The 22009-nt window shown below is 57.5% G+C and overlaps 9 protein-coding genes across 9 annotated transcripts; 7 read left to right on the top strand and 2 right to left on the bottom strand.

The window, feature by feature from the left end:
- The first annotated feature begins 1397 nt into the window (after positions 1-1397).
- Positions 1398-3020, top strand: C7974DRAFT_125998 (uncharacterized protein). Its single transcript, XM_046135256.1, has 2 exons — positions 1398-1633; positions 1681-3020. Exons 1-2 carry the CDS (start codon positions 1543-1545, stop codon positions 2832-2834), a joined length of 1245 nt encoding a protein of 414 aa, XP_046000099.1. The 5' UTR covers positions 1398-1542; the 3' UTR covers positions 2835-3020.
- Positions 3021-3740: 720 nt separating this feature from the next.
- C7974DRAFT_448945 (cytochrome P450 monooxygenase-like protein) lies at positions 3741-5560 on the top strand (the record flags this gene model as incomplete). Its single annotated transcript, XM_046145686.1, has 6 exons — positions 3741-3806; positions 3850-4072; positions 4120-4203; positions 4253-4706; positions 4799-5447; positions 5540-5560. The coding sequence occupies 6 exons, from the start codon at positions 3741-3743 to the stop codon at positions 5558-5560; spliced, it is 1497 nt and encodes a 498-aa protein (XP_046000098.1).
- A 1822-nt stretch (positions 5561-7382) lies between these two features.
- On the top strand, positions 7383-9337 carry C7974DRAFT_125991 (heterokaryon incompatibility protein-domain-containing protein). The gene has a single exon (XM_046135255.1). It carries the CDS (start codon positions 7454-7456, stop codon positions 9293-9295), a length of 1842 nt encoding a protein of 613 aa, XP_046000097.1. The 5' UTR covers positions 7383-7453; the 3' UTR covers positions 9296-9337.
- An 883-nt stretch (positions 9338-10220) lies between these two features.
- On the bottom strand, positions 10221-11354 carry C7974DRAFT_306127 (uncharacterized protein; the record flags this gene model as incomplete). Its single annotated transcript, XM_046138064.1, has 1 exon — positions 10221-11354. One exon carries the CDS (start codon positions 11352-11354, stop codon positions 10221-10223), a length of 1134 nt encoding a protein of 377 aa, XP_046000096.1.
- Positions 11355-11925: 571 nt separating this feature from the next.
- On the top strand, positions 11926-13432 carry C7974DRAFT_387807 (NAP family protein). Its single transcript, XM_046141212.1, has 5 exons — positions 11926-11944; positions 12020-12121; positions 12176-12313; positions 12365-13105; positions 13153-13432. The coding sequence occupies exons 3-5, from the start codon at positions 12205-12207 to the stop codon at positions 13317-13319; spliced, it is 1017 nt and encodes a 338-aa protein (XP_046000095.1). The 5' UTR covers positions 11926-11944; positions 12020-12121; positions 12176-12204; the 3' UTR covers positions 13320-13432.
- Positions 13433-13962: 530 nt separating this feature from the next.
- Positions 13963-16482, top strand: C7974DRAFT_125851 (asparaginase-domain-containing protein). The gene is made up of 3 exons (XM_046135253.1): positions 13963-14303; positions 14410-15671; positions 16031-16482. The coding sequence occupies exons 1-3, from the start codon at positions 14240-14242 to the stop codon at positions 16277-16279; spliced, it is 1575 nt and encodes a 524-aa protein (XP_046000094.1). The 5' UTR covers positions 13963-14239; the 3' UTR covers positions 16280-16482.
- Positions 16483-18052: 1570 nt separating this feature from the next.
- Positions 18053-19235, top strand: C7974DRAFT_306147 (NmrA-like family-domain-containing protein; the record flags this gene model as incomplete). The annotated part of the gene is made up of 2 exons (XM_046138066.1): positions 18053-18681; positions 18863-19235. The coding sequence occupies 2 exons, from the start codon at positions 18053-18055 to the stop codon at positions 19233-19235; spliced, it is 1002 nt and encodes a 333-aa protein (XP_046000093.1).
- A 439-nt stretch (positions 19236-19674) lies between these two features.
- C7974DRAFT_125880 (translation protein SH3-like domain-containing protein) lies at positions 19675-21295 on the top strand. Its single transcript, XM_046135254.1, has 2 exons — positions 19675-20262; positions 20367-21295. The coding sequence occupies exons 1-2, from the start codon at positions 19950-19952 to the stop codon at positions 20906-20908; spliced, it is 855 nt and encodes a 284-aa protein (XP_046000092.1). The 5' UTR covers positions 19675-19949; the 3' UTR covers positions 20909-21295.
- Positions 21102-21920, bottom strand: C7974DRAFT_431739 (signal peptidase subunit-domain-containing protein; the record flags this gene model as incomplete). The annotated part of the gene is made up of 2 exons (XM_046144801.1): positions 21102-21649; positions 21704-21920. 2 exons carry the CDS (start codon positions 21918-21920, stop codon positions 21102-21104), a joined length of 765 nt encoding a protein of 254 aa, XP_046000091.1.
- Between the last annotated feature and the right edge of the window lie 89 nt (positions 21921-22009).

The following is a 22009-nucleotide window of genomic DNA, read 5'->3' as shown; positions in this document are numbered from 1 at the left end:
GTGGTCTGACGGCGGGAAGGAAGGATGGGGGGATGGTGAGGGTGGTGAAGGGGTGGAGTGGGATGGGTTTGAGCGCCCGAAGGCGGCGAGTGAGGTTAGTGTTTGCGGAGGGAGTGTGAGGAGTGGTGTGAGTTGGCGCAGTCAACGCAGTGGTCGAAGTCAACGCAGTCAGCGCAGTCACGGAAGCGATGGGAGTCGGTGGACGGCGCGTGAGGACCGTGGTGGGGCGGGGGGTACGTGGCGCGACGTGTAGAGAGAGCGAGATGGCAGGATGGGAACACAGAAGGAGAGACTCACGTCAGGAAGGAAGACGACGCGTGTATACACCACATAGACACACATTCGAACGCAAAACGTGTATAAACACCACATGGTCGAACCCGTCGGCGCGTCTAGCATCGCGAACTTCCTCACCCCGCCACATCCACCACATCAATTGATCGCGATAACGCGACGCATCCAACTACACGGACGGGAGAATAGAAGGAGATGCTCACATCACAAAGACATCAAACGTGTATATGCACCACACAGATATCCAACCTCATCAGCGCACCCAGCATCGCGAACTTCAACCACGCCCCGCCCCAGCCCCAATTGAACAAGACAACGCGACATCACCAAGTGGATCCACGCAAGGCCCTCAGTTCACGCAAAACCCGACGCGCCAGCGGGGCTCAAGGACGAACGCCCCAATCCGGGGAACAAACGACGTCGACGCGCCCCAGGCCCGGACCGACCGATCGCCCCGACGTCAAAACCTTCGGCTGCATGACATCACCCAGCAGCACGCGCTTACCATGTGTTGTGATCCAAATCGGGCGAACGACCTGCTTCCAGCGCAAACGCGCCCACGCACGTCGACGCGACATGAACCGAGGGAGGGTGCGTCGCGCGCAGAACCAGGCACGAGCGGCGAGGGCGCACCAGGCGCCCCCCGCACGCAGCGAGGGGCCCACCGCCAGCCTCTCCGTGTCGCGATCGGCGACGCGAAGGTGGCGCGCCCGCGACGTGCAGCACCCCGCGCCGAGCAGTGAGAGCGACGGCGCGCTGTCAGCCAGTCAGTGTGGCGGCGCAAGGGTTTCGCATGGGGCCCTGCGGTAGCGCTGCTGTGCTGCAGGCGGGCGTCGCTGCCTCCGTGCGTCGCTCGCAGGCCACTCGTGCGCCGCCCACCCGCCCACTCGTGCATCGCTGCGACGCGACACGGCAATGCGCGCTAGTCGCACGGGACGCGTCGCTGGCATTGATTAGCTGCGAGGGCCCGCGCCGGCACTCTGTCTTCGACTCGCTTTTGGTCGCTTCTTCACTGCGCTCTGCTCGTTGTTGCTGCTGCTCGACTCTGTTGCGATCCGTTGCTGGGCCATTTGCCGATCTACGATTGTTGCTCGGACGACGCTCCGTTTTGCTTGCCGCTGCCTGCGCCCACCCCGCTTGTCCGTCAGCTCCTTTAGCCTCACCGCGCGTACGTCTGCGACTCTGACGCTCAGAAGAGTCTTGCTGCGCGCTTTTATTACCATCTACCACTCGACTTGTTAGGCCATAATGGCGACTTCTACTTTCACGCGCCAGCCGTTCGGCGACATTACGTCGTCGCGCCGCCAGGCCCTCGGCAGCTCCAAGAACAGGCAGAACGGTAAGACGAGCGCCAGGCGAGCCACGACTCCCACTAAACGCGCGCAGCCCTCTCGCCCAGCTCTCCCAGTTTTGCGTGCCCGCTGAAGCCCAGCGCGGCGACGCCCAGCGGCAAGCGCCAGCGCGAGCCGGACATGTTCGAGGACGAGGACAGCGAGAATGTCGCGCCGGCCGCCAGTTCCCCGCCCAAGAAGTCGCGCACCAGCAGCGACTCGGTCGCAAAGCCCGCGCGCTTCGCCCTGGTCGCGTCGCCCACCGGTTCCCGCGCGGCCCCGCTCACCGCCTCTCCAGCCTCCTCCATTTCCTCGTCCCGGACGTCCGTCTCCTCTCCCAGCACCACGCGCTCCACGCCCATCAGCCACTCCCGCGGGTCACCCAAGAACAAGCGCCTCAGCGCCATCTCCAAGCGCCGCTCCTCCACCTCGCCCTTCCGCCGCGTCGACCCGCCCTCCTTTTCTCCCGCGGGCCTGCCCTTCTCCATCGACGCCGCCCTGAGCGGCACCCTGGCTCCCTCCCCCCAGCCCAGCACCCCCACCCTCACCGTAACCCCCGCCCCGGCCCCGGCACCCACCCCCGCCGCCGCGCTCGACGACTCAATGCCGCAAGCCTGGTTCTTTGCCATCCACGAGGACACGCCCGAGCAGGAATCCGCAAACCTCATGGAGCACTCCGCGTCCGTCCTCGACATCAGCAGCGACGCCGACGCCGCGCAGAAAGCCGCCCGCGACGACGCCGCCCGCGGCAAGGAGAACATCCCGCCGCCGGACTTTCTGCTCGCGCAGGCCCGCAGCGCGCTCGTGCAGACGCTGGACGACGGCGAGGAGACGGAGATCGAGGACGCAAAGCCCATTGTCAAGAGCAAGCGGCGCGCACGCCGCGCCGCCGAGGCCATGGACGAAGACCGCCGTCCCCTGGGCGACCTGCCGCCCGCAGACTTCTACGCCGCGGGGTGCACGGCGGCGTCGTACGTCACAGTGGACGCCGGGATTGAGCGCCCGTCGCGGTTATCCAAGGAAGTCGAGATCGAGGTGTGCGCGGACGAGGACGCGGACGAGAATGAAGTCGACACCGAGAACACGCAGCCCGTGAAGAAGCCCGTCGCGCCGCTGCAGCCGCGCAGCAAAGCCCTGCAGCGACCAACAAGGGCGAGCAGGCAAGACCACGCCAGACCGCAGTCCCCGCCGCCACCCGCGCAGCCATAACGCGTCTGCGCACTTTGCCGCGATACAAATCTTTATTAATACTCATCACGACGCTACGCGCTTACGATGTCGGCGTTTGGGGGCTGCGGGATGCTGCTGGGTCGGCGTTTTGCGCTGTTTGTTAGGATACCTCTTGTTTACCGCTTCGTTGCGTCTTGTTGTTTTGTTCTGTTCGTTGTTTGTGGTTTGTAGCGTTTTCGCTGCGGTGGGGCGAGCGCTTTGGCGTTGTGTGAGAGGGGGGGGCGAATATATTATTTCACATATGGAATTGTTCCTGTTGTTTCACTCGTCTCCTGCTGTGAACCTCACCGTCATGTCATCGGACGAAGACCTCGTTGCAGGCAGATCAGACCGCTGAATTGAGTTCTGACATGTTGTATACAGTGTCTTACCTGCCAAGTACCCTGTGGTATGGCAGTGTGGGAGAGCACGGTCAGAGCAAACCCAGGAGTCTCGAGTCGCCCCCCTACCACGACACCCCATCGGAACCCAGTCTTCTATCCCCTTCCTGCAGACTTGGCTGTACATGCAGTCTTGTCCGTGTTCTACAGACCATACATTCTTACGGCAGTACGGGTATACGGCCACTGCACTTCCACGCTGCTGCACGCTGCTGTTGCCTGGAACCGCATGTCTGGGAGCCGGTTTACTCGTTCAGGTTTCCCCTCACTGCACAGTGCTGTATCCGTCGACGGAGAGTTGGGCGCCGTGTACGACGCGGATGCCTGGTGTTGTTGGGGATGACAGCGGGTCTGCTATCTCGCCAGGCAGCTACATTGACTGACCGGCAGACTCACATATATCTAGTTTTCCTTGTCTTTATGGCTCACCCGCTACTTCACGATTCAAGAAGCTTCCCTGGTACCGTGGCAGTTTCTGTTGGAACATACTATCGACGATCCCGACATGGCTACACAGAGTCTGCTGAGCAGTGTCTCGCCAACACAGCTCCTCTTCTCCAGTATCCTCGCTGTACGGCATCCCCCCCTCTCAGAGCTCAAACTCACACTCCCAGTACCTGGTATACGGCATCTCTCGAGCCCTGTACAACATCTTCCTCCACCCGCTGTCGAGCTTCCCCGGCCCCAAGCTCCGCGCAGGCTTCTACTTCCCGTTCTACTACGAACGACTCACCGGCGACTACATCCAGCGGTGGCACGCGCTGCACGAGGAGTACGGCGAGTTTGTGCGCATCGCGCCGGACACGCTGTCCACCGTGTCTCCGGACGCCTGGCGAGGTGTGTAGTCCACGAGCGTGCGCGCGCGGGTGCTGACAGCGGGCCAGACATCTACGGCGCGGGCAAGGAGTTCCAGAAAGACTGGCGGTTCTACCAGCGCGACCCGGCGGACGCGGAGAACCACATGCTGGGTGAGCAGCGCCCCGTCTGCGGTATAGCACTTGCTGATGATGGCTTCAGTGGCCCCCGACGCAGACCACGCGCGCATGCGCCGCTCCATGGCGCACGCCTTCTCCCCGCACGCCCTGCGCAGCCAGGAGGACTTCATCACCGGCTACTTCGACCTGCTGGTCGCCAAACTGCGCGGCCGCGCCCAGGCCGGCGAGCCCGTCGATATCACCCGCTGGATGAACGCCGCCACCTTCGATATCACGGGCGACCTGGCGTTCGCGGAGCCGTTCGGCGCGCTGGAGAGTGACACGCGGCATGCCTGGATCGACGCGACGCTGGCGGGCGTGAAGTGGCTGCGGCTGCTGGAGCCGCTGCGCGCGTACCCCGTCGTCGGCGTGCCCGTGTTCGCGCTGCTGAAGCGCTGGCCGGCGCTTGAGCGCGCCCGGAAGCGGCAGTTTGATTATATTGATGGGAAGCTCGCAAGGCGGCTGCAGTCTACGGCGGACCGCAAGGACTTCCTCGGGTACGTCGCCTTCACCTAGCCCTCCCACACTGACGCTCCCACACTGACGCTCCCACACCCACACACCCATGCACCCCCACTGACAACCCCAGCCACATGACCGCCCACACCTCCCCCGGCACCGGCTTCACCCCCGGCGAACTGCGCCTCACCGCCTCGCTCCTGATCCTCGCCGGCAGCGAAACCACCGCGACCTGCCTCAGCGGCTGCATCGCGCTCCTCCTCGCCCATCCCCTGTGGCTCTCCCGCCTCGCCGCCGAACTCCGCACCTTCTCGCACCCCAGCCAACTCTCCTTCGCCGCCCTCGCGCCCCTCCCCGTCCTCACCGCCGTCCTCACAGAGGCCCTGCGCCTGTACCCCCCCGTGCCCGCCGACATGCCGCGCGTCGCGCCCGCGCACGCCACCGTCGCGGGCCGCTGCGTCCCAGAGGGAACCCGTGTCGGCGTGCCCATGTACCCCGCGTACCGCTACTCCCGCAACTTCACGGACGCCGGGCTGTTCCGGCCGCAGCGCTGGCTGGGCGACGCGCGGTACGCGGCGGATCGGCGCGCGGTGCTGCAGCCGTTTGGCATGGGGGGGAGGAATTGCATTGGCCAGCGGTTTGCGTGGGCGGAGATGCGGGGGCTGTTGGCGCGGGTGGTGTGGGCGTTTGAGATGGAGGGGTGTGCGGGTGGGGTGGTTGGGGAAGGGTGGGTTGGTGGGCAGAAGGTGTTTTTGGCGTGGGAGAAAAGGCCGCTGATGGTAAGGTTGAGGGTTAGAGAGGGTGCGGGGGGGGGGGGGGGGGGGGGGGGGGGATGGTAGGGGGCCAGAGGGGAGTAGCTGAGCACGAATAGTCGAGTATGAGGGGAGTTTGAAGGCGAGGAGGTATGGAAGCGATTGAATTTTACCTCGCCTAGCGCTCAGAAGAGCCGGGAGCAAAGCGGTGTCAAATCGAGCTAAGGCCTCTCTCTCACTTCCTGAATTCCTCCTCGACTCCACTCCATCTACGCTAGCTCTAATCTATTATCAACCCCCTATGTAAAACCTACCAACCTTCCTGATAGCCAACATTTACAAACTCCCTTCTTCACGGAGTTTCCTGCACAAAGCACGTCCACACTGTTCCGGTGCCTGAATTCCATTCTTGACAAATCGGGTTCTGCGTTCGCTGGTGCTGGTGGTGATGTTTGTTGCTGGGTGTTCGCAACTGCGGCTGCAGCTGCGGTCACAGCTGCTTCAGTGCCAATATCGGCGGTAGCCGGTAAGTGACGGATAGTCGTAGATAACAAGGGACCGACGGCAGTGTCGTGCGGCACGCGGTGAACGATGGACTGTGGCCTGTGGCCTGTGGACTGTGGACAGTGGACTTTGGACGTCATGTTTCTCTCCGTATCCCAGTTCCAGCCTCGTTCTGTGATTTCAAGGCTCGTAGTGGCGTTTGGAGTATGTGCAGTGGAGCGAGGGGAGGCCATTGAGACCGGCTATTTGTACGACGGAATGAAGGGGTTTGTGTTTGAGGTCTTGTTAGGGCGCTGGGGGGCGCTATGGGAGAGTGGTTGATTGGAGACAAATAAGTCAGAAATGGTGAGAGTGGTGGGTAAGGGTGGAAATGGAGCTTGTGTGGCGGCTTTGGATATTTCTTCTTCGTTGCTTAGGTGTTTGCTGCATTGCGCTTCGATACGTTTTCCCGGAGGCAGCCTCTCGGCAACTCCACGCTAGCTTCTTGCAGTATAATGTTGTGTATAAACTTTAAATATAATAAATCACACTAATAAATCTAGTTAGTAAGTGTTGCAGCAAGTCGCTGTTTGGCCACGTACCTTGATCACAGAGAAGGTGCAGGTCACATGATCCTGCTCGCACGATCACACCCGCAGAGGAGTGTTCTTCGATCAGCTCGATATCTTGGCCTAATCCTGTTATATATTTGAGTAGTTGCAACGCCTTAGAGAAGGGAGGGAACTTGATCAATTCACTCAATTACTTTGTTCCATTTCAACCAATCAATTCAGTTGTTTGTGATCCCCAATCAACAACAGTAAGAATGTTCAACATAAAGCGTCATTTGGTATCATTTTAGCGGGCGAACATTATCATATGTTTACTAGACCAAGACTCTCCTTTGATGACTTCGAGACTTATCCGTGGTTTCTAGAGTAGCGCGACTTAACTACTGCAGCTTGCGCTAACGCTCTAAAGCACGTAGATGTTCTGATTTCCTACAAGTACCTTGATTATTGGAATGCTTCTATGCCTATTTACCTACTAGCCGGTATAATGATGGTTGGAATGTGCGGAAGGGTTTATGTTTAGGGCCCTTCTGCAAGCTGTCTGTAGAACGCTTGCATGGTTATCTATTGGTGGCTGTTAGACACTAGTTTGTTAAGATGTAAGTCTAGAGGCTAGAATCACCTACAACATTATTTACTACAAATAGCCCGGTACACTAGTAGTGCATATACCTTTGTCGACAAGCACCGATCCGCTGCCGTGTAGGAGTAATCCGCTGACAATGATTCCTTACATCTGAGCGACGGCCCAGCTTAGTGCGGCATCCGTCTGCTGGCATTAATGATTTGAGTTTTGACACTTTATCTGACACCCACGAGGCTGTAAAAGTCACGCGGGTCAAGAAGATATGACGAGGCTGACGCAGACTGGAAGGAGCTGCCCCGCATAAGGCCTCATCCAACCCTCCCACCAACACCTTGCCTCATCCCCAACACTCTACCTCATCCCTGACTCTACCCTTCCATTCTCTTGTCGCAATGGAGACCTCTCCATCGCCAGAAAATGAGTGCGCAGTCGACGAAGATTTCTATGTTTACACCCCGCTTCCGCCTGGCCCTTCCTTCCGCTGCCTTGCGCTGGAGCCAGGTTCTGGTGAAGACCCGCTACGATGCAGTATCCGCATTTCTGCCATCGCAGATGAAGACTACGAAGCCATTTCGTATGTCTGGGGAAGCGAAGTCAGGGAGCACCGGATATTCTGCAACGGGCGGACGATACGGATTACAGAAAACCTCTTTCTAGCGCTCCGGAGAATACGGGATCGGACTGAGATTCGGCATCTGTGGGCAGATTCAGTTTGCATCGACCAGGAGAATGATATAGAGAAAGGCCACCAGGTTTCCATCATGAGCCAGATCTACAGCAGGGCACGCCGCGTGCTTATCTACATGGGACCTGATCCCGAAGGGCACGGTCCACAGGTTGCTTCATTGTTGAGTGAAACAGGAGAGATGATTCAGCGCGAAATCGATAAGCTAGTTTCCCTTGAATGGAACTCTTTCCCAGACCTATATCAAGATATAGGAAATCCCCTCTTACACGACAAACGCTGGCTGTCATACAAAGCCCTCTCAAAACAACAGTGGTTCGTACGTGGCTGGGTTGTTCGGGAAGTAGGGCTGGCAAAAGAGGGTATGATAATATGGGGCGACGGTGAATTCACATGGACAAATTTGATGCGTACAACGATTTGGATTGCTGGGAAAAACGTGGCCATATCCCTAATCCCCCCTACCATGTTAACAGGAAGAATGTCTTCCGAATTGGCAATTCATGTAGACGTTTACTTGGACCGAAACCATCACACACTACGAATCTTTCTCCTAAATCTTTCATGGTCACCAAGCAGAATGGTGGATTATCTTGCACGTGGAAGATATCTCAAGTTCAAGGATCGCCGTGACAGCGTCTACGCTTTCACTGATCTTGCTCTCGAGTCCGCAGATTTATTACGGCTGGCACCGGACTATACCCAATCACCCTCGGAGGCTTTCAAAGCCTTTACCATACAATATCTACGAATCACTGGAGATACTACAATATTGAGTTTCGTTAACCATAGCACACGGCCAGGGCAATCGGAACTACCAAGCTGGGTGCCGAGATGGGAAGCAATCGAGCCAAAGGACGATGACAGAATTTGGGAAGACAGTTTTCTTACTTTGCAAGAAGCTACGGGGTTCACTAAGCCAGAAGTCCTGGATGAAGAAACACTCAAATTGCGGGGAATCTTGTTGGGTGAGGTGCGTTACGTGTCAGACGTTCTGCGCATTTCCACGACGACAGCAGAATTAATATCGAAACTTTGGCAGGACATGCAGAGACCTGCTCCCGGATTACGTGACCCGAACGATATCTCGGTAATAGACTTTGTTGTCACTCTGCTCTTTGGATTCGATCTGAGCAGTCAAAAGGAAGAGCATGAACGCTGCCTAGACACCTACACCGAGGAACTGACAAATGGCACCCTCGGGAATAATGACTGGGGCGACACAGACGAACGACTGCAGAGGTTCAATGTGGTGAACTCGGCTATCAAGACTTGCTCAAATGCCAAGAGACTTATGGTCACTGGATCTGGGCACATAGGGCTCGCCCCGGCTGTAGCGTGTCAGGGTGATCTCTGCGTGAGGCTGTCCGGATCCAAAAGTCTGAGTCATGATCACCATTATCTGCTTAGAGCTACAGAGCGATATCAGTACTACAGGGTTGTCGGGATCGCGTGGACTCTATACGATATGGAACCTAAAGATGCAGATGATGGTGCAGGCGCGGAGGATGAGGGTGAAAAGTACAACGACGATTTCTACCTGATCTAGTGCACAATATATTCCTTTGCCCTTGCAGTGGCAAAAATGCGCTAAAATAATACTCACGTGTATGATCTCTGCCCAGGCCTAAACGGATCAAGTTTAAAATGTGCTAGGACTGGGTACCACAAAACGGCAGACCTTTTTCTACAATACTTCTCAAGAGAGAGGACTAAAAAACGGTGCTTTTTTTCAGCACCTTAGATTCGGCACTCCTTAACAATATTTCACCCCTGCCACAACCTCGATCAACATACAGCCACAAGTACAACAATCGGGAGTCTCTCGCATCGAGACTGTGCGACTCCTGCTTACACAAATCACATACAGCGCGCAATTCAACACACAGGTATCAGCAACTGCATGCACATTGCACTGGCCATCAATGAAGCAGTTTCGAAGCATCCAGGACAGTTGATCTGCTACACTACATCAAGCCCTATAACTGCTCGGGAGAAGCACACAAGCAGTCTAGAGCAAGTCCGCCCGGAGAGGAGGAAGATGCCAGGGACCCAAGTTCGCCCGTGTGGAAAAGCAAAAAGCGATCAAGTAATACTGCAGCGCGTTGATCGGAGATATACCTGTACATCAGCCGCCAGTGCTGTGGATGCTCGTGTTCGTCTTCACGGTTGACTTGTAAATCTACGGTGTATACAATGCGGCAGCAGGGTAACGGCGAAGTGACGGACGGCTTCAAATGAATTTCAAGACGGTGTGCTGAGAAGTAGCTGGCGAGTGCGAAATGTTTTGAGCAGGCCAAGTGCAGTCCAGACTCGGACACAGGACATGACGACAAAGGTATCGGAGTATCGAGACGACAGGGCATAGCATCACCGCCTCAGTCCTATGAGCCCGAAACACAAGATCCTGATAACGTACCACCGGCATCAACTTGCGCTACAAGCGAGTCTAGTTTAGTCTACAACATACACCATCACCCATCCTGCAAACCCCCGGGTTGCTTATCATACGCCTTATCCCGGCTCTTAACCTCGCGCCAATTCAGCACCACCCACGCAAAAACCTCCTCCTTATTCGCCTCGCCTACATAATCCGACCACCGCAGATACTCCGTATGCTGCACGGGGCACCGGTCAATCGCCGGTCGGCGCTCGGTGAACACGACCCAGCGCCGCAGCGCCCTGACAGCAGACTTGAGCGCCTTGTCGTTGGCGGGCAGCAGCGCCTTGACTTCGTCCCAGAGTTGGGATTCGGCTTCGCCGGCGCGGTGGGCGGCGAGTTTGTGCGCGTATTCGGGCGCGGTGTCGAAGTAAGCGATGGCGTCGCGGAGCACTTCCTCCCGTGTCCAGTTTCTGGGAGCCGTGGGTTGTGTCGGCATGTAGGTTTCGACGAAGTGGCGGTACATGGGCCGCTTAAGCTGTCTAGACTTATCGGCTGACTTCTCGACGCGTTGCTCGAAGACGGCGGGCGAGAAGAAGCGGCCGGAGGCTACCCAATCGAACAACTCCATCTCGCTTGCGAAGCCTTGTGCGTACTGGTCGGTGTCGAGGCCGTAGAAGCGCATGGCTTCGTCCGGGTCGCGTGTTAGGAAAAGGAGCGCTTTCTGCTTGTCGTAGGGCTCTATCTGCTCCAGCCGGACGTGGAGGCCGCGGTCGTTGCAAACCAGACCTAATGGCCGATGCGCAATCCCGATGATTTGCAGAAGGTCGGCGTCGCCTTTCATGAATTTTGTCCATTCGAAAAGGTCGGCAGCCCCAAGAGTTCCATCGCCAGGGGCTAGCTCGATATCGACCTGGACATAGGCCCCTGGTATATCGGGATGTGAGAGGGCGTACGACTGGGATTGGCCTCGCGCTTCGCGATGATCGGCTGCGAGAAAGCCCTCTACCAGCTTCCACAGGTCCTCGCCTCGAGGCTTAACGAGAATGCCTCCAACCAGAAAGTCGATGTCGCCATGATCTGATTTGCTTGGTGCATCGCGGGGAATCACAACTCTTTCGAACAACGCCTCGAGCTTCGGCTGACACTCTGCTATCACGCGCTGGTAGAGTTCTGGGGGCATTCGGGGCACGGGAAGGCTGAGATGCTCGAAGACCTTTCCACCCATGGTTGCGGCTGCTAATTATTTTCGACAATGAGGGTGAAGATGCGTATTATGTTGTCTAGTAAACGATGCGGCAATTCCAAAGCGTAGATTGCTGATGTAAGGGGGATAGATGGCTTGACGTTTTTGTTAGTGCGCCTGCCTGCATCACAGAGTCAGAAGGTAGTCGTAGCCATATAACACATGCGAGGGAATGGCTATCAGCTCCGCCCTTTTATCAGCCTCGAATCCAGAAACTAGTCGTGGAATTACCAACAACACCTAAATGGAATAAAGAAAACATGCTTTGGCAAGCAAGGCAGAATGGCAGCTATCCATGGAGAATGAACGACCCACTGGCCACCAGGCGAGCAACCTAAGATAGCCGCTGGTTGAGGTCGTCCAAGGAGCATAGAGGGTTGGACCTCGGGAGACGGAAACGGCGAAACACGAGCTGGACAGACCTGATGCTATTTGGCTATTAGCTGGGTATGCAGCTCCTGACGTGCCAATCTCTCAGGCACATTATCATGCATATGGTTGTACTATTCCAAGACCGAGCAGATGCAAGTTCCAGGATCGGATGTTGTTGAGGAGGATGCAAGATGCTGAGTGTAAGCTGAAGCGTGATGTATCTCTTATCGATACCAGGTACCCACAGTTCATTGGTGGACGCTGACGTAGGACAGATCCCTGTCAAAATTTCAAGTGAGGGAAGCTTTTGAACTTCTCAACAGCAAACACTCCACTCACACACCACTTGCTTATCAGCATACCTACACATACATAATGTAAGTCGCATGCACCTGGCGACCACGAATCGAGCTAAACAATGCCGTTTCTAGAAACCTCAATTGCATACCACACCGTCAAGATGCCTCACGACCACTCTGCGCACGAGCAGACTCCGGAGCAGCTCGAGGTTCAATTCGAGCAGCTGAGCTTGCTTGAGTCGAAGTTCGAGGATGCCGAGTCTGAAGTCAGTAAGTAGCGGTATACTCGATGCACCAATATCAGTAATTGACTCTTGCCAGTCCGCAAGTCCGAAGCCATCAAGGGCCCTCTCTACAAGGAGCGCACATCATTCGTCGCCAAGGTCCCTCACTTCTGGTCGCTAGTCTTTGAGCAGTGCCCTCCAGAGGTCGAGAACTTCATCCAGCCCACCGACTCCGAAGTTTTCGCGGACTGCTTCGAGACCTTCGAGGTTTCTCGTTTCGAGGTTGACGACCCCAATGGCTCGCCGCGCAGCTTCTCGCTCAAGTTCGGCTTCTCAGAGAACGAGTGGTTCGAGAACAAGACATTAGAGAAGAAGTTCTGGTACCGTCACACCCAGGACTGGGACGGTCTGGTCTCGGAGCCTGTGAAGATCAACTGGAAGAAGGGTAAGGATCTGACTGGCGGTCTTACAGACGCGGCTGTCAAGCTGCACGAGGCGAGGAAGAAGACCACCGACAGGAAGAAGGAGATGGCTCTGCCCGAATACAAGGACCTTTCCAACAAGATTGAGACTGCGGCCGACGCCTCCGTCAGCTTCTTCGGGCTTTTCGCGTTTGTCTCGGGCTACCGCTGGGTCGGCGCTGAGGAGTCTGCGGAGGCAGTGAAGAAGGACCGCGAGACGCTTGCCAAGATCAAGGCCGGCGAGAAGGTCGACGAGGAGGAGGATGAGGATGATGAAGACCCCCAGGACTACCAGGAGACTGAGGTCTTCCCTGGCGGTGACGAGGTCGCGACCATCATCGCCGAGGACATGTGGCCTAACGCTCTCCGATACTACAGTACGTATATTCAAAATACTTCACTTACTCCTACTGACCCGTCACAGAGGCACACTTTGAAGAGGATGGCGAGTTCGACGACGAGGATCTCTCGGAGCTCGACGTCGACATGGATGAGGACGACGAGTCCGCTGAGGAGGTCGACATCCGCGCGCTGGTTGGCAAGGGCAAGAAGCAGGACGAGCCGCCGTCTAAGAAGCAGCGCAAGGCTTAGATGGACGCTCTAGGATAACAGCGATCTTCGCCAGGGAGATTGGGAAGGTTGAGAATAGTGCTTTACGCGGACGCTGCAGTTAGATACCAATGCACACTTCATCATCGCTCCCACAAGATTGTCACTTTACAGTTGAAACGCGCCACACGGTACGCGCCATCACGGTACCTGAACACACTCACAAGTCACAGCACAGCACAGCACAGCACAGCACCGCGCACCACCCCAAGCAGCCTCCCGACTCCAACCCCGAATACCCGTCCCTCGATCCCAAATCGCAAAACCCATCACAAACCCTGCGCTCCGCTCCACCCTCCCCAGCACCACGTGCCGCAACACCAATCGCCAATTCAGCGCCCCAATGACGCAAACCCGCATCACCGCCCTCCCCTGCTCAGCACCCCCATGTCTCGCATCTCGGGGCGAAAATTTTTCAGTTTCGCGGGCGTAATAGCAATGGCAGGGTGAATTTCGAAGGGGTAATGGCAACGCCTTAGTCCGGCTCAGGGCGCAGGTTGACGGGGTTTCGGAGGGGTAATCGGGTGTCGTTTTGAAGGGGTAATGGAGTGTGCGATAAGCGGTGATTGGGCGGGCTGCTGGGGTGCGGCGGGCCGAGCTGCGTGCGCGACTTAGTCTGGCGGGCGGACAGGGCTGGTGCTGCGTGCTGCGTGCAAAGCCTGCTGAGGTGAGGGTCCGAGGGGCGCTGTGCGCTGGTGCTTCGGCGTGCTGCGGTACCGATGGCGGGTTTTGGGGCAAGCGTGACGAGGTGTTTCTTGTTCTCGTGCGGTGGTTTGTTGGAGCGTTTTTACCTTGTTGTTACGCTGTTTTGGATTACGAAGTAGAGATAATTTGCGTCTGGCATTGGATTGAAGAGATAGTTTTGGGTCACAATAAGAGTTTTTTGTGTTAGCAGAGGCAAAATGGAAGAGGACGATTTTTCGGATATCCAGATCCCAGAGTCACGGGTTCTGATAATTATCACGGGTGGGTAATTCTCATTGCTTTTTCGATGTGGCAAAGACGGGATATTAGGGAAATTCTGCCATCGTCGTTGAAGCAGCATACACAATCAATCGCTGACAGCACACAGGTGGCACGATATGCATGCGCAAGTCCAAAGATGGGCTTGTTCCCGCCAAAGGCTTCTTGAAGTCAGGTCTTGCACCGCGGCCCGTGTTCAACGACGGCTCATATCCGGAACCCCTGGAGATTGTGACAGATGCAAAGGGCACGCGCAAGGCAGTCCAGAGCTTACGCACACCCGTGAGCACATACGAGCGCCGTGTCCGTTACTGTGTGCTTGAATTTGAGAAGCTGTTGGACAGCAGCTCGATCAACGCGCAGGACTGGGATCAAATCGCGAGGACTGTGCAGGGGAATTATCAGCTCTTCGATGGCTTCGTCATCCTCCACGGCACAGATTCGCTGGCCTATACAGCAAGCGCGTTAAGCTTCATGTTCCACAACCTAGGAAAGCCCGTCATCTTGACTGGTAGTCAGGCACCGATGATGGAGCTGCAGACGGACGCCCAGGATAACCTGCTCAACTCGCTGATCATCGCGGGGCACTTTATGATACCGGAAGTCTGCCTGTTCTTCAACTTTAAGCTGTTCCGAGGCAACCGTTCAAAGAAGATTTCAGCCGAGAGTTTCGATGCGTTCGGCAGCCCGAACATGGTGCCATTGGCTACCGTGTCGTCCACCCGAACGAATGTCCTCTGGCATAGGGTTCATCGGTCAACGGACCTCAATCCCTTCAGCATCCAGGAGAATCTGGACACAGCACACGTCGTGGTGCTCCGTGTCTTTCCCGGCATGACACCAGCTATGGTGGATGCGGTGCTTCATCTGGAAGGTCTCAAGGGTCTTATCTTTGAAACCTTCGGGGCCGGCAATGCACCTGCGGGACCCGATGGCGCCATGGTGCGTGTTCTTGGAGATGCGGTGAAGAGAGGGGTTGTGATTGTGAATGTAACGCAGTGCCTGAGCGGGAATGTCAGCCCGACTTACGCGCCGGCTACGATTCTAGGTCGGGCTGGGGTTGTCTTTGGTCAGGATCTGACGACAGAAGCGGCCCTGACAAAGCTGGCTTATCTGCTGTCAATTCCCAACGCAACGCCTGCAGATGTCGCACGACAAATGATGATCTCGATTCGCGGGGAGCTGACCGAAGCCACACGCACGCACTTCGAGCACCCCCAGAAGAGCGGCCTGATGACCCCAGAGTTGACAAGTCTGACGGCTCTCGGGTACGCAATCCAGAAAGGAAACCTGCAGGAAACAAAGGATATCATTAGGAGCGAGCCTCGTTGGCTTCTGAATGACGCAGACTACCAGGGCTATACCCCAGTTGTAAGTGGAGTCTCTCCAGTCAGCTTCCCCGTACCTATCTCCAGACCTCGTCCGACCTGCCCAGCTGGCGTAGTTGTTGAGCGTACCGCTGTACCTGAGACAGTATCTCGCAGACTGCTGCCGGTATCGGAAAGGGTCGAATTGCAGCGCAGCTGGTAATCTCAGGCTTCCCAATACCACGGTCTTTATCTCAGATAGAGAAGTATCCCGTCGGCATGCAGACGCTGAGCCAAACAGCTCGCAGCACGTTACCAGCTGGGCGGTAAGACGGAGCAGTCGCTTATCTTTGCCCATCACCAGTCCGGATCTGGAGCAACATTATTCCAGAATGACGTGCCCCTGCTGACCCGGCGTGACAGCACCTCGCAGCGACGTGCAACAACGTCGAAATCCTCCGCGACTTCCTCGCCCAGGGAGCCTCGGTTCATCTTCGCAACCGGGCGGGCAACACCCCGCTTTTCTTAGCTGCCGCAGCAGGGTTGAAGGAGCACGTACAGACTCTGATCGATGCCGGCGCACATCTTCACTCTGAGGAGCTGAGTGCAGCAAAGCTGCATGCAGGAGAGGGCGACGGCAACGCTGAGGCCTGGCGGCTTGTCATTGGCTGAAGCGCGCCGCAGCCTGCATGCTGCAGATGATGGGAAATCACTGGGAAACCACGGGGAATTGTGTCTCTTTTGGGCACGCAAGGCACTCGTTTTGGCCGCTGCGGTGACTGACGCATGGCGTTCCAAGATGTCGCCATGTCGGGCGCCGCAGTCTCCAGGGTCTGGTGACGCACTACTGGGCTACTGGGATCTGCCCGACGTCGTATCCAACGCCTCAAGATTGAATCATGGGCGTTACGTGACGGTAACTCGGCGGCTCAGTCGCGCTGTTATCGACGGCCCGCACGGTCGTCGAGTGTTGAGATTGCGGGGATGGCTGGACGTCGTGGGGCAAGTGACACGGCGAGCAACGGCTCGCACCATGTTCCTACGTATTGTACATAGACAGCCTCGGAATAGGTCCCGATGTGCTTGCACGGATGTACCGGTAGAACAGGCATTGAGAGCTTCTCGGGCGCGCGGGCGCCGGACCCTCACGCTTCGGCTAGTCAAAGAGCACGAGTACTGTCACGCCCTGCAAGCTTGTACCATCCGTCTGTGGCAATCGGCGCCGAGACCTGTGCCACCAAGGTGCTCGACGCTCGACGCTCGACGCTCGACGCCTTTGATGCCGTCGGCAGCGCATGCATGACGCCGCGGCGCTTGATTGATACCGGCCTGCCACTCCGGTCCGCGCTTCCCTCAAGTCTTCCCGGCGGCGCATCATGCTGTCCCTGGCTCTAGCGTGCTCCCCCGCATCATTGATCCATCGCCCTTCAACCAAGCCCTAAACCCCTCTGGTTTGCATCGCGAGCAGAGTTTTTGGTGGAGCCCCTGTCCATCAGCTAGCCTACCAACCTTCTCCAAATGCCATGGTGCCAAGTTGTGCTGCAGGTGTCGGCCTGCGCCTGGGATGTGACGCTTGCATTCGCGTGTCGTAGGCGTGTCTCACGAAGATGGTGCTATCCCGGCCAAATCCTTCACGAACGTGCCAGACGCGGTGGGGAACGGTCACGACCCAGAATCTGATAGATTGCACCGTTCAAGGCGCGCTCCGCCCAGCCTGAGTACTCTTAGCCTCACCGCTCCGATCAGGTGCTCAGAGCAGCAAATGTTGGCATGCTAAATGCATACTATTCGTCCCCAGTGGCCAGCTATTAGGTAATTTCTCCTCAGCGTAACAAATGACATCCAAATCTGGCCCGAAAAGTCACACAGTGGACGGCTTGAACTCGCCTTTCTCCTGCATCTCCGACGGCGCGACATATCAACTGGGAACGTGGTGTTTAAGGGTTCTCTGCTTTAAGCCTACCTTAGCACACCTTCGTCGGCAGCGCGACCCATCCTTAGAGCAAACACACTAGAGCCCTTCCCTGCATACCCACACCACACGACGTATGCGCGACTCACGTGCAGTTCCTAGTCAGTCTATTAAAGCTCGATATCAAATCTCTTTGTGCGCCGTGAGCACGTTACTGCCTGCGCGCCAAACAGCGGTATCCCTCCACCGATCTGCCGCCTTCACCTCCACGTCTCCCTCACCTTTACTCTCACACCACCCTGGTCGTTATCGTTTGACTGTACCTCGGACTTTGCTGCCTCGCGCTTAGCTAAAAATACTGCCTTTCGCGTCCCAGCCTTGTTCGCACAGTACTTCACCATCGACCTTGCCTTTGCACTCTCCCGCCGCATGCCATAAATACATTCACCAAAGAAGTGTTCGACCTCCTCACCGACTACCTACTACAAATTCGGAATACCGGAATTCTCTGTTTTGCGCCCACTGTATTCCGAATGCAAAGGACCGTCGTTACCATCAACAGCAATGGCCGCCAATCGGCGAGCTTCATTCGCGTCGCGTCGGCACTGGGGTGGCAAGTGCGCGCACAGATGAGGGACCTCAACGGCGTTGTGGCGCAAGAGATATCTGAACTGGACAATGTGACGGTTTACATTGGCCGCCTGGAAGACCGAAAATTTCTGGACGATCTGTTCAAGAGCGCGCAGTGCGCATTCATCAACACAACGCACTGGGGCGATGAAGTTGCGATCGGACGGTCATTGGCCGATGCGGCGAAAAAGGCCGGAATTCAACACTACATCTATTCGAGCATGCCAGATCATTCCGTCTTTGGCCAGCCGTGGAGATCACTGCCATTGTGGGCGCCCAAGTTCACCGTCGAGCAGTACATTCGCCAGATCGGACTGCCTGCGACATTTGTGTACTGCGGCATTTACCACAACAATTTCACAGGCCTGGACTTCCCGCTGTTCCGCATGGAGAGCCAGGATGATGGAAGTTTCATTTGGCAGGCGCCCTTTCACCCAGACATGCCACTCCCGTGGCTGGATTCGGAGCATGATGTAGGGCCAGCCATTTTCCAACTATTTAAGGAAGGCCCACGGGTGTGGAACGGCAAGCGGTAAGCGTCCTTTGGTTCTGCATGTTCTTCTCCACCAAAAGTCACCATTCCCCACAGTCGTTCGATCCTGTGGCCAGCACCTGAGTTTCTATTGTTCACATCGGGTCCACCTTGTTTGACCATCTGCAGCAAGGACAAATTTTAAGCACTGGCTGATGAGATTACGTACTGACAGGCCTAGGGTACCGCTAGCTTTTGCATCAATGACCCCCAGGGAAGTGTGCCAGGCATTCAGTCGAGGTCTCGGGAGACCCGTCCGGTATAAGCGGGGCCATGTGATGATCAACGTGCCAACACCCATCGGTTACCGCGAGCATCTCTCCGCACTCGAGTACACGCTTGGTGAGAAGGGCGCGCCCTACTTCGGCCCAGACATCGAACCCGATTGCCCCGATGCGGCGCTGCAGCTGTGGGAGGGCAACCGCTCCATGGAGGAGTACGCGCGAGAAGTGTTCCCCGTCGAGGAGGCCGCAAATGGCCTGACATGGATGGAAGAGGTAGACACGCCACGCCGAGAGGTCGAACTTGACCTGCACAACGCAATCAACTGCTGACTTCTGGGCTTTTCCAGGGAGGACTGCAAGCGCACTACCAGCACCCCAACGGCAGCGGCAGCGGCAACGGCAACGGCATCAACGGCATCAGCGGGCTCGCCGACCAGCTCAACCAGGCGCGACTGTAACCTTCTCCACTCTGGCACCTTTGTACCTTCCATTTTCGTTGGCGTCAAGCGGCAGCATTGCGGCGGTGTCTGGGCATCTTCTTATCGGTATCTTTCCGCAGAGCGAGCATCGGGATGAGAAAAGCGGTGTATGCATGACCTGACCACGGGCAGAGAATTCTTCTGCGCCTATCGACCTATCTCGCGTCTAGCATGGAGTTTTGGTTTGTTACAGCATGGGCGGGATACGCGCGGGATCCGGTGGGATCTACATTGCATGGAAAAGTTTTGTTTATTACATAGCGAGGAGCGCTCAATTACGGCTGGCAGCTGCACGTGGTGCTTGGGTGCGTCCACGATGCAGCTTCGCGGCGTGAGGTGCAGCGTGCATGTCGGAGATACGCGTCACAAGAACAGCAAAAGGCAGAAACAAAATTCAAATACACGATGAATGCAAGGGACATGGGCCACGTTGAGATGTGACGTGCGTGAATGGCGACGTCGATGTTGATGTCGCGGCGCACACCTCCCGCATGACTAAGCAAACCGCGGACCTCGAAAGTTTCCCCATCCATCACCGCACGCCCACGACCAGCCCTCACGACCAATGTCAGCCGCGATATCCTGCACGAGGGCTGCGGCCCCGCGCCTCGCCATCCGCACCCTCCGATGCCCGCGCTACGCCAGCACGCAGGCCGTCGCCGCCGCCCCGGAGAAGCGTGAAGCAATCGTCGCGGCGCCCGTCGCCAAACCCTCGACCGCAACGCCGCCGGGCCAGGGCCACAAGAACACGCGCGCCCCGACGCTCGCCGAGCGCATGCACAAGGCGCTGTACCCGGAGTTGTACGTCAATGGCCGGCCGATCGAGGGCGTGCAGCAGCCCAAGGAGCGCAAGGCGACCGCCGACAAGAAGCCCAGGAGTACGTCCGCACCGCCGCAGTCCCTATTTCTATTCCTCTTCCTATTCCCATTCGCATTCCCGCCTCCCCCGCCGCTTCACAGCCCCCGCTAACCCGACCCCCAGACAAAACCCACGGCCTCAACATCGTCGCCCCCGCCCCAGCAATCAAGAAAATATGCCCCCTCCCCATCGCAGCCGTAACCCAAGCCTCGCTCGCCGCGCTCGACCCCACCGGCGCCCGCACGCGGCTCTTCGACCGCACGAACCCCGAGGCCGCGAAGCTGGGCGACATCCTGCTGGTGCGGCAGCGCAGCGGCGACCCGTTCGCAGGCGTGTGCATCAACATCCGGCGACGGGGCGTGGACACAGCGATCCTGCTGCGCGGGCAGCTGACGCGGGTCGGCGTCGAGATGTGGTACAAGGTGTACTCGCCGCTGGTGGAGGGGATCGAGGTGGTGCAGCGGGCGGCGAAGCGGGCGCGGCGCGCGCGGTTGACGTATATGCGGCTGGTCAAGCATGATAGGGGGAGTGTGGAGAATGTGGTCAGGGTGTATCTCCGCCAGAAGGCGAGTCTGGGCGCGGGCGAGAAGAAGAAGGGTGTTGAGAAGCAGAAGGCGATGCAGGGCGGGAAGAAGAAGGGCGCGAAGAAGGTCAACAGGCGGTAGAGACGGCAGTGACGGCAGCGATACACTGGGTGTGGTTGTACCATATGTACGAATGCATGTTGGAATACTGTGGCAAGATGGACGCCTACATTTCGCAAAGTTTGTTTGAATATCTCGCACCAAACGCCATTCCCATGCACACTCCCCTAGTCCTCCCCTCCCATCACTCCCCGCTCCCCCCTCCATCCCCCGCCTACTGCGCCTTCCGCCGCGGCACCTCCCCGCCAACCTCCAACCGATACCCCTCAGCGCCCTTCTCCGTCTTAAGCTCCTTAGCATCGACCTTCTTCCCTATCTCCGGGAACCCAAAGCTCTCGCTCCTGCCGCCCTCCAGCCCCTTCCACACCCCCGCCGTCTGCCACGTCGTCCACGTCAGCGCGCCAACCCACGGCTGCACATTCCAGCCCAGCTCGAGCGTGACATTCGCCTTATTCTGCAGCTTGCCCGAGATATCCGTGATCTGGTACTTGGGGCGCTGCTGCTTGAGGTGCAGCTCACCAATCGGGTACGGCGAGACGGGCGTTTTCTTGGCGGCTGCAAGCGCTTTTTTGGATTGCTTGGGCAGCTTGGAGGATTTCGAGGGGTGGATGTAGTGGTTCTGGTGCCAGGGGGCGGAGCTGGATGCCACGATGGCGTCCCAGATTATGGCTTCGGAGGCGGGTTCGGAGGGGGTGCCCGGGTATACGGCTTTGAGGTAGAGGAAGACTTGCTTGGTGTTCCAGTTGAAGAGGGACGTCAGGTCTGCAGGTGTCAGTCGGGAGTGCACGAAGGGTTAGCTTTGGCGGAAGGGCGTACCGGTGTCCAGGTCGAATTTGATGTGTGCGTACTCCTCCTTCTTGTAGCTGTAGTAGTGCGGCCGGCCCTTGACGACCTGCACGTTGCGCAGCGCGACGGTTGCGCTTGGGGCCTGCGGCGAGACGAAGCTGCTGAGTGCGATGACGGCGGCGATGGTGAAGGCCACGGTGGTGAAGAACCCGAAGACGTTCTGCAGGCGCACCAGTGCGGAGTGCATCGCGGCGGTTGGGTGGGTGGAGAGGAGGGAGCTTGTTTGGTGGTTGCGCGCGGCGCCGCTGTGTTGATGCTCCTAACACGTAACGTATG

The sequence above is a fragment of the Boeremia exigua genome (assembly GCF_020726555.1).
Source record: "Boeremia exigua strain MPI-SDFR-AT-0100 chromosome Unknown C7974scaffold_3, whole genome shotgun sequence".
Classification (NCBI taxonomy): Eukaryota; Fungi; Ascomycota; class Dothideomycetes; order Pleosporales; family Didymellaceae; genus Boeremia; species Boeremia exigua.
This window is presented reverse-complemented; position numbering and strand designations above follow the sequence as displayed.